Consider the following 11,098-nt stretch of genomic DNA (forward strand, 5'->3'; position numbering starts at 1 on the left):
ACAAAAGTTTTTCACCCCCCCCCCCCCAATTATTTGCCTCACAAAATTATTCAAAGGATTTTAAAAAAATTTGAGCTTATTAATATTTCAATAATACTTTGTTGATGTGCATATATAATGGCTAACTATAATATATATTAGATACAGATACAGATTACGTGCATAATAGAGAAATAGATGTAGGTCAAGTATATAGATTCTTAAAAGAAAATGTGTACAAACATGGCAAACAATCATCAAGAGATGTATTATGTAGAATATCATTAGAAATTTGTAATTTTGAGATGAAATTATATAATTCAATGAACTAATAAAATAAGTAAAGTTTAAATTCAATGTTTCAAGATACTATATATTTTGTTCATTAATGCAAATGGTAATTAAAAAGTAATAGTTTAATAGGACATAACAATGATATTTAAGTCGGTCCACAAAATAATAAAAATTCATACATTTAGAATACTATTTTTTATAATTGGAATTTGCACACGCTTTGCACATGTATATATTAGAGAATACTTTCACAATTTCTTAAGCAATAAATTAAGGATGAGTATAAAATTTATTAGTTTTTACATGTTTACTTAAGTACAGTGGTCCTTGGCCAAATGCTTACTCCCATGATTTGCATGAGTCAAATCAGTTCTTGAAAAGGAAATAAGCAAGAAGGAATTGTCATTTTCCTATGGTTTGAGTAGGTGGCTTTATTCCCATCAAAAATACATGTGAACTTGCGCAGAGACTTTTCTGAAACAAATTTGATTTTGAGAAGGGCAATTGAGGTTTTGGGTCTTGAGTTTTTGGTCAGTGACAATGACATCACCAAATTTGTAATTTGGAGTCCACTTGTTTGTTGATGAGACCTTCTCCAAGTGAAGTCTTTGGTGCGATGGTTCTCTCACTTTGGCTTTGGGATTTTGATTTTTGTTATTAGCTTTTTCCATATTCATGTTTTTATTTCTTTCACAGATGCACCACAATGAAGTTGAATATTCATAATTTACACATGCAGATGCACGCACAAACCCCGACCTCCTTTGTGCACACAGAATAGGCTCTTGGTAATTTTTGGCACAATTAGATACATCAATGTGCTTGGTGGTGTTTTGCTTGTAGATATGGAGGGGGTTGAGTGATTCTCTGCTGCATATATGTTGTCTTGGGGAGATAATTTCACTCGAGATTTGGATGTATTTCTTCTATTAGTTTGAAGTTGGATTTAAATTATTTGTATAGTCTGTCCATATTTCTCTCTACCACCCAAATGTTTTTTAAATTGAAAGACGTATTTGCTTAAGTTTCTGATGTCAAATATAGGTCTATGAAATCTTATTGTTGACTTGATCGAGGAGGTAAGTTAGGACAATGTCCTCAATCATCTCCACTCCATAGCATTTCTGGGATGGAGACATGAATCATCTAGAATTTATTTGTAGCCCAGTGTGTGGTCATATATTGGGTGTCTCGTTCCATTACATTCATCTTGATTCCTCACCATCTCGATGATCCATTGAATTTACTGCCTTCTATTCACTATAGATTTCTTTGTATGTTCGCATGTAGATCATATCCATTTTTAGTGAAAATCTGGGCAATCTGAAAGGAAAGTTTTGTATAATTAAGTACCTGCTTTTTTTCATATATTCTAGACAAGAAAACTGATAAGAACCGTTTTTTGTTAATTTGCGTTCTCGATGCATTCTTTTTCTTTGTATTCCTATAAACCTTTTGTTAAATCTACAGGACTATGTTCCAGAAAACCTTGATAGTGTGGCAGAGTTTGAGGCTCCCCCCTCACCGGAGTCCAGCTACAGTCAAGTTTTCCCAGGAGATGAAGATTTTGCTAAGGATCCAGTGTTAGTTCCTCCACAACTCCAAACCACCGTTCTTGACACGGATAACCGTAAAGAAACTGCTTCTTCAAAACCCCAGCATGTGGTGCTGAACCACCTCTTTACAGAGAAGGGATGGTCATCCCAGTCTGTAGTCGCTCTAGGTCTGACCCATCGATTCCAGTCCAAGTATGTAACTGTCGTCCTGTATAAGCCGCTCAAGAGGTGATCCTAACCTTTGCATGGTACACCTTTTGCTATAACCTGCACTGACGATTCTGATCCTTTGTACCACTGTGTAACTGCCAAAAAATATAACTTCCACTAACGTTTGCTTTGTTGTACATTACGTCCTATCGTCGACCAATCGTGTTTATTTTGTAAATTTGTTTAGCAGAGGCAAAACTGAAAAACTTTAGTATATATGGTAACCAGGTCTGCTCTCTAATTCCCCGTGAAGTCAGACACACTATATTACATAATGGGCAGAAGTTCATTTGCTTCCACCATTCCTCTCCTTCTGTTTTGATTAAATCTGGGAGCGGGAGTGCACCTCATCTTCCACATGCTTGAAAACCAAACATATTGTTGTTTTCTAGTTTGTGTTGGTGCATGAATGAAGACTGAATATATTTTCCTTAATGAGAAGCAACCAAACAATTACAAGAAAAATGTAAAAGAGAGTATCAAACACAAAAACTCATGAATTTCAAGAATATCAAGAAGTCAGTCACTGGTAAAAGAATAAAAAAATCAAAGAGTTTTACCAATTGCTGTAGGTTCGAAAGAAAATAGTTGAAGTTACAAACAACCCCAAGTAATGAAACAAGGAACTGGGGGGCAAACAAGCATATACTAAGCAATAGAAGTCGAAACCAATGCAAACTGGAAAACATGCTGGCATCCAAATAAAGTCATTAATTCTAACAGAAATTTCATCAAACCTGTCTGCCCTGACCTCTTTCTTGGTTGGTCTTTAATACTTTTAAAGTCTAGCTAAAGGTTCTCGAAATCTCACTTGGCCATCATCACCTTGACGAACTCATCATAGTTGATCTGTCCATCGCCATCCATATCAGCCTCACGGATCATCTCATCGACCTCCTCGTCAGTCAGCTTCTCCCCAAGGTTGGTCATGACGTGGCGCAGCTCAGCTGCCGAAATGAACCCATTTTGGTCCTTGTCGAAAACACGGAAAGCTTCCTTCAGCTCCTCCTCAGAGTCGGTGTCCTTCATCTTCCTTGCCATCAGGTTGAGGAACTCAGGGAAATCGATTGTCCCATTGCCATCAGCATCGACCTCATTGATCATGTCCTGAAGTTCAGCTTCTGTTGGATTCTGTCCCAGAGAGCGCATCACCGTCCCCAACTCCTTGGTGGTGATGGAACCTGTCAATAAACTCACACGGAATTATAACATAAACACAAATCTTAGATTCGTAACAAGATCAAGAAACCTTCGCGTCATTTGTGTTGATCTCCTGTTATAGCGTATACATGTAAAACAATTTACAAATCCAACATCTTTTGCCCCGAATAAATGCCCACATTGGTAACAGAAAACTTTTAACATATAGATATCTTTCTGGAACATACATAAAATTCACCACCTAGAACATCAGCCGTAGCAGGCGCATCACCTATATCAAATTCTCATTGTTGCAACTGACTTCGAAAACTCAACATGACAATATGTTCACAAAATGAAACAAACGAGTCATGCATTAACACCGCCAGACATGACGTGCGCATAATTTTCATCATCACACACAGCAATCCATCCTGCGATCTACATCTCAACAGCAAATTAAAACAAATACAGATCGTAAAGAACGTAAATGCAGAAGCTTTTCTGGTCCGATACTATCACTCTAATGATTGATCCACAACCACGAACACGTCCGTGGGCGAAATTTAGGTAGAAATAGATCGAGAAATGACAAGGAAAAAACCAGAAGACAAAAAGTACCAACAAATCCACATCAACAAATAATTCATAGACTGATAGAAACATTTATGATCATATTATATGCATGAATAATTAGAGTGCTGACCATCGCCATCCTTGTCGAATAGAGAAAATGCTTCCTTGAATTCTGAGATCTGATCGTCAGTTAGCTGATCCGCCATTTTTTCTTCCTTGAGTGATGAAAATCTTTTTCCTAAGGGGAAAATACTACAAAAACTAAATGTTCCTAAATTGTTAGAGAGAGAGAGAGATGAGAAAGAGTGAGAGTGTGTCGCTAATGAAGAAAGGCGAGGAAAAGATGTGGTTATTATTATTATTCTCATTAGCAAGTGAAATACTATTTTATGCCTTCTCTCTTTTCCATCTCTTTTTTTTTCTTTTTCTCCCTATTTTATTTAATGAACAAATCACGACGAGCTCTCTTGAAATTTGGCATAATTATAAATATTTTCTCGTTATTTAAAATTTTATAAATACTCTCCCTGATATTTAATGATGTAATCCTTTTATAGAAGTTTGGAGTTATCAATTTTGCCCTTATTGTATTTTTTTTCCTAAAATAAAATTATAAAAAAATCAGACGAAGTGGATGAAAAAATTTAATATTTTTTTATCAAATGTTAGTAAAATATGTGTTTCTTTAATTTTAAGTTGAATTTAATATATTTAGTATGTATGTATAGCGTTCTATGTATAAGAGCTCTCGTTCATCAAAAGTAGCAGTAAGAGATATGTATTTATTTAGTTTTTAGTTAATAAATTATTTAAATTACTAACTATTATTATATAACATTATGTTGGATTTCTCCACTAAGACAATATAATTTGTGCATCAAACATATTTTGGTAAAATTTAATATTGAAATATGATGAAAAATAAATATTTTTAGTTAATTTTGAAAAAAAGAGTTATTAAAAACATATAAACATGTTATAATAAATATGTCATAAAAACTAAAGATATATTTTACAAAACTATTAGTCTTTCTCCATACTAAATTATATTTTGACAAAAATAATTTCTTAAATTTAAAAGTATTTTGAAAAAAATATCCATTAAATTCTTTTATGCAAAATTATTTTCACATAAATATTAAGTTTTTTTCTGTATAAATTATATTATTAGATATAAAATAACATTTGAATTATATTAGTAATATTTATTTGGATTAAATTAAACAATCATACACTACTCTAATTGTACATAAAAATAGAAGATATTTTCTTCGGTGGCAAAATAAATTTCAAAAAGGCTATCCAAGAGGGAGCATTATGCTTTAAAATAATAATAATAATAATAATAATAATAATAATAGGCAATTTGAATTTATAATATAAAAATGTCTAATTGATAAATAATTCTAAATTTAGTATGATAATAATCAATAATAAAAAAGTATTAGTAGATAAAAATAAATTTAATTTTTTTTCTTTAAAATAATAATTATTTTTTTGGCAAAATAAAGTGCAATAGGCCATCCAAATATGCACTTACATGGCACTTATTTGGATGGCCGCAATGTTAGCCATTGTGGCATGCAGTACTTCCACACATATAATTAAATAGATGTAACACATATTTAAAAATAAAAATTAATATTTGATTAAAAGCGGATTAAGTGATTAACTAAAGTGAGAGTGGAAGATAAATATGATAACAAATATTTAAGGGTATAAGACGTATTTTTAAATTTGGTATTGCAGAGTCACAAATCAATTATAAGTAAAAAATGATCTTTTTTATACTAACTGTCGTGGCACACAGTCTCTACGTGCATATACTAAATAGTATTTCATATTTTAAAACAAAATAAAATATATAAACCAGCAAATCATATTTCACGAAATAAAAAAAGAAATCCAACTTAAAGTATTACCAACATAATAAAAAATTGATGTAATGATTCAAAATGACGTGGGATCACTTGAAAAAATAATAATAATAAAGTAACCATTGAGTTTATAGCCATATTTGTATTAAATAATAATTTATCAAATTAAAAAAAAATAATATTATTAACCTCGGCTTATGAGTATATTAGCCGTTCTGGCACGTTGTTCCTATGTGCATATAATGAATAATTTTTTACGATATAAAATTTAAAGAAAGAAAAAATAATAATTTATCAATTATGTAAATTTTAAAAAAGTTAAATAAGTTAGTTATTTTATCATGAAGGGTATTTTTGACTTTACAATAAATTAGTGCATCGATGTCATTAATCGCCATTTGTGAGTGTGGAATGACTTTTCTTTTTATATTAGTATAGTGTATAGATAATAAATAATCTTTCACGGTTTAAAATATAAAGAAAAAAATAATAATTTATCAATTATGTAAATTTTGAAAATTTTAAATAAGTTAGTTATTTATATCATGAATAGTTGACTTCACCAAAAAATCAGTGCGACAGTGTCATTAATTGTTTGTGAGCATGGAATGAATTTTCTTTTTATACTAGTCATAATGGCACGCAATTCCTACGTGCATATAATGAATAATTTTTCATATACTTTAAAATATATTAAAAATAATATAATAAATAAACATAAAATATATAAATCAATACATTACATTAAAAATAAAAATATTAATTTATCAATTAATATAAAATTTAAAAAGTTAAAAATAAGTTAGTTATTTATCATTAAAAAATGGTGCAACAGTGTCATTAGCAGCCGTTTGTGAGTATAAAAGACCTTTTCTTTTTATATAGTATAGATTAGTATAGATATAAATAATGTTTATTTTTTTTTTATATTAGTCGTTGTGGTACGTTGTTCCTACGTGCATATAATAAGTAATCTTTCATACTTTACAACATATTATAAATAAGAGAAATATATAAATCAGTACATTACATTAATAAAAAACAAGAAAAAAGAAACAATAATTCATCAATTAATATAAATTTTAAAAAGTTAAATAAATTAGTTATTTTATCATGAAAGGCATTTTTACTTTACAAAAAACTGGTGCAGCGGTGTCATTAACAGCCGTTTGTAAATATGAATAGGCGTTTTTTCTATACTAATCATTGCGGCGCGTCATTTCGACACGCACACAATAAGTTCACGCTTTAAAATATATTATAAATAAGAAAAACACATAAATAAGTACGTTATATTAATAAAAAGAGAAAAAGAATTAATTTATCAATCAATGTAAATTTTGAAAAATTGAATAAATTAATTATTTTATCATGAAAGACATTTTTAACTTCATAAAAATTGACGGCACAATGTTATTAACCGCCATTTATGAATGTAAAATGTGTTTTTTTTTATATATATTAATATAGTAAGGTGTAAATATAGATACAGACACCCTGGAAAGTGGTGTGTAACTATAAATATCATTAACTTCCAACGTAAACAAATTCCGGCATTTAAGTTAAGTTTTCCACATTCAAATTTCGAATTTCCTTTCACAAACAAACACAACCCAGCGCAGTGGTCCCCACTTCCCAATTACAGCACCATGACAACTGCAAAACATATTAGAAACAGCTTTGCTGCAATTTTTACTCAATCACTCTATCAATCCTACCCTAAATAATATTTCATAATCAATTATGTTTTTTTTTTTGTTAAATTTTTTAAATTATACATCGATTATACGATAATATAATTTATCGTCATATGTTCAATTTTCATTTAAATCGAATTATGCCGCGATTGTTGTTCATGACACATTACCTATTTATGTACGGATTACATTTTATTTTACGATTTTATTATATATTCTATACAATGTTTAAAATGCTTATGGCGGGATCGACAAAGGGCCGAACGCAAGAGTAAAAATACGACGTGTCAATATTTAAAAAGTGTATAACAATAATGCAAAAAAAACTAAAATAATATTTAATAACTTTTCAATAAATAATTTTGACTTATGAAACTATTTTCACTTAATAATTGCGAGTCAAGATAATTAAATATTATTTAAATTGTCCATGTGGATGGTTCGATAAAATGATTATATTTAGAGGGGCTTAATTTTTTTATTTTTATTTTTTTACAACATCATCCTTTTATTTGGTCTCATTCTTTATAATTAAGAGAATTTAAACAAACGATGTTTCTGGTGGGTATACGTATAATTATCTAAAATACATGAATAATTTATATAAACAGATCATAAGTTTTGATAATTACACATATACTCATAAAAAATATCAATATCGTTATCTCACCTGTAAATTATTGGAGTGGGGTACAGAGCACGAGAACAATAGCTTAGATGAAAGACTATATAATGTAACAAACATCTAAGCTTATCGAGTACATAATAACTTTGAAATATGTGTGGTTCGGTTGATATTTCAAGAAATGGAGGGGATAAAAGTGAAATATTAAAAAATATTGGGCAAAACACGAAAACCAACAAGGAAACTCCTCCTTGGTGAGTTGGATGGGAATATGTGATCTGTCCCATCAAAACATAACATTATTATTATTAGCCTTTTTTGGACAAAATCCCCCATATTAAGCTCCCACACACACTATAGTTCTTGGAATATGCATTCAATCCATGCTATACGTCTTTCTGTGTTAATACATATGAGAAGGTATATTTTCGTCGTTATAAGGGTAGTTTAGTTGGGAAAAAAATTTATTTGACTTGCAATAAGTCAATCGAGTGTAAATATCAATTTTTGTTCAATTTTTTTATTAATATCAATAAATTTAGTGAATATTGACTAACATATTAACTTACTTGTTAGATACAATCAAACCTTATGGATGCTATATGTAATTTTTCAAACCATCAGGAGTCTTGAGTGTAATTATACTAAATCTCAAGGGACTGGAGTATAATTATCCCTAAAAGATTTGCACCTGCCTGTCAGCTCTACATTCAATGTCTAATTATACGCAGACGACCATTTCCAGATAAAAATTAGACAAAATAGAACTTTCTGAGTATTTTCTTGTAATACGTAGCGAAAAATTGGTAGTATCGCATTACAGTTCTAGTAACACAATATTTTCTGAAAACAAGATTATTATCCGAGAAATCCCACACCTTAATTGTTAGATTTAAATAAATAAAAGCGTTAATTTAAATAAAATATTATTTTTTTCCTAAATAAATGAAAAATATTGGCATTCATTAAAAAATAATGTTATTAATCTATTACTTTATTTCACTGTTATAATTATTGAAAAATGGAATAATTTCAACTATGTAAAAGGGAACATGATAACCTCAAGTTCTGAATTTTGTCTACATCTTATGGTGCCAAAATATTATTGTACCACGACATTTCTTTTACAAAAAAATGGTTGACTTTTATACAACGTGTCGACATATGGTTTATTTAATTGTATATCTAATCATCATTATTAATTTAAATATATAAATCTCTTAATCATTAATAATTAAAAAATGACCTCAACAGACAATCATCTCCTGAAATCATAATCACTATGAAAATTATAATTATAATATTAATCTTTATTAAAGTCTTTTAGTAAGGAATAATACACTTAAACCCTCCGTGAAAATGCAAAATTACATTTTTTTCCGAAGAAGTTTTGAAATTATACATCCCTTGTTTAACATCTTTATCCATATTTTTTTACTTATAAAGGGATAAATATTATATATAGGAGTGGGGTTAACATCAGTACAAATTTTCTCTTATAAGTATAAAATTATTACATGATAATGTTAAATAATAGATAAACTTGAAAATTTGTGTAGATTTTTTTGCTAATATCAGCATTTTTCGTTCAAACTCTAATGAAAGAGGATTAAGTGTAAACAGTGAATTTTCGAAAAAAATAAGAGTAATTTTGAAATTTTTTTGAGAACAAGAGTAATTTCGTATTTTTAGAACGGAAGAATGTGCAGTGGAAATTTATTGGAAGAAGATGTGTATTAGAATCGAGTTTTATTAATTATGGTCTTCTTTATATCATTGTCAGAAGAAAATTATCTATTGATTGTCGTTTTTATTTAAAAAATCTCAATTTTTAATCTACTTTTTATTACATTTCTCTCTCTTCATAATTAATTTCAACCTAACCTTCACATCTCTATTTCCCTTCAAACATAAAACGTGACATACTTTTGACCCGTTAATTTTTATTTAACAAATAATTTTTTTTATCGATCAAAATTTATTGATATTTATAAAAAAATTTAAACAAAATCGACATTTATCCTCGATTAATTTGTTAACTTATTGCAGATCAAATAAAATTATCCTCATAAAGGTGGACATATACCTCTCACATGCACTAACGCGTGTAGATGTGTAAAGGTAGTTTGATCATAAAAAAATTTATTTGACGTGCAATGAACCAGTAACATGTCAATCGGGGTAATCATGAAATTTTATCTAGGTTTTTTTTTGTTAATATCTACTGGTTCAATGAATTTAACTGACGGTGGGACTTAATTGTCAGAACTCAGATGGATGATATAATTTTTTAAATTATATGAGATCTACGTGTAATTATACTAAATATCAACGGAGGGCGGTGCAATTATTTTTAAATGTGATGAGAATTTAATTACTAAAAGACGAAAAATCCTTCATTAAGGGCATAAGAGTCATTTTGTCAGGATCCGCGCGACGACCCGACCCGCAGTTTGACCCGAACAAAAAGAATGAATAAGCATCATGTGACCAAAGTAAGGGAAGCTTTGATCAGGACATGTGGATAGTTCTACAATGTCAATTTGGACCCTGTAAATACTTCATATTTGACTAAATCGAGGTAACTGACATTTAATTGCTTTGACCCTTTAACTTCAATTCGCATATTTTCATTTCGACCACCAATTAACTTGGGCGTCAGAGGGTTTTGGTCAGGGACGAACCCGACTAGCATGACGTACTTGTTTTATCCTCAGGCCCCATCACAAATTTGGAAAGGTGATGTGGCCAGATCAAACTCGTTGGTTGAGGTCGCACATTCGAGCCGGATCAAAATATAAAGATAGTTAATTGATAAATAATTTAAATTTAAATACTATGATAACTAATAAAAAAATGATTGTTAAATATGGAAATGAATTTAGATTGAGTTGCTAAGTAGTTTATTTTAAAGAATCTATAAAGTTTTTGGATGAAGGTAAAACACCTATAAACCTATCTTAAATTTAATAAAAAAATTATAGTTAATTTATCAAAATAAGTGATGAATTATTGGATAAAAATAAATAATTATATACCTATTTCAAATTAAATAGTTCTCAAATTTTATATTATAAAATAACCCTTCAACCATATTTCTTTTTAATATTTTGAATGAACATTATAGCAATGCTATTTTTTTTT

General features: G+C 29.4%; 2 protein-coding genes across 2 annotated transcripts in view; one reads left to right on the forward strand and one right to left on the reverse strand.

Moving 5' to 3' along the window:
• LOC105163725 (SNF1-related protein kinase regulatory subunit beta-1) overlaps positions 1 to 2,338 on the forward strand; it is a 13,310-nt gene extending 10,972 nt beyond the window's left edge. The window contains exon 4 of the mRNA XM_011082169.2: positions 1,744 to 2,338. Coding sequence (XP_011080471.1) covers positions 1,744 to 2,061 — 318 coding nt within the window. The 3' untranslated portion in view covers positions 2,062 to 2,338. The remainder of the gene's footprint in view (positions 1 to 1,743) is intronic.
• LOC105163726 (calmodulin) lies at positions 2,549 to 4,105 on the reverse strand. The gene is made up of 2 exons (XM_011082170.2): positions 3,886 to 4,105; positions 2,549 to 3,220 (listed from the first exon to the last, which is right to left on the reverse strand). The coding sequence occupies exons 1-2, from the start codon at positions 3,959 to 3,961 to the stop codon at positions 2,847 to 2,849; spliced, it is 450 nt and encodes a 149-aa protein (XP_011080472.1). The 5' UTR covers positions 3,962 to 4,105; the 3' UTR covers positions 2,549 to 2,846.

Source organism: Sesamum indicum, linkage group LG6, assembly GCF_000512975.1.
Source record: "Sesamum indicum cultivar Zhongzhi No. 13 linkage group LG6, S_indicum_v1.0, whole genome shotgun sequence".
Lineage (NCBI taxonomy): Eukaryota > Viridiplantae > Streptophyta > Magnoliopsida > Lamiales > Pedaliaceae > Sesamum > Sesamum indicum.

What these genes read in the sequence shown, in the direction of transcription:
- LOC105163726 (XM_011082170.2), bottom strand. Translation starts at nt 3,961, where the DNA reads ATGGCGGATCAGCTAACTGACGATCAGATCTCAGAATTCAAGGAAGCA. An exon ending in ATTCGACAAGGATGGCGATG is followed by an intron (nt 3,221 to 3,885) that starts GTCAGCACTCTA and finishes GTTTATTGACAG; the next exon opens with GTTCCATCACCACCAAGGAG.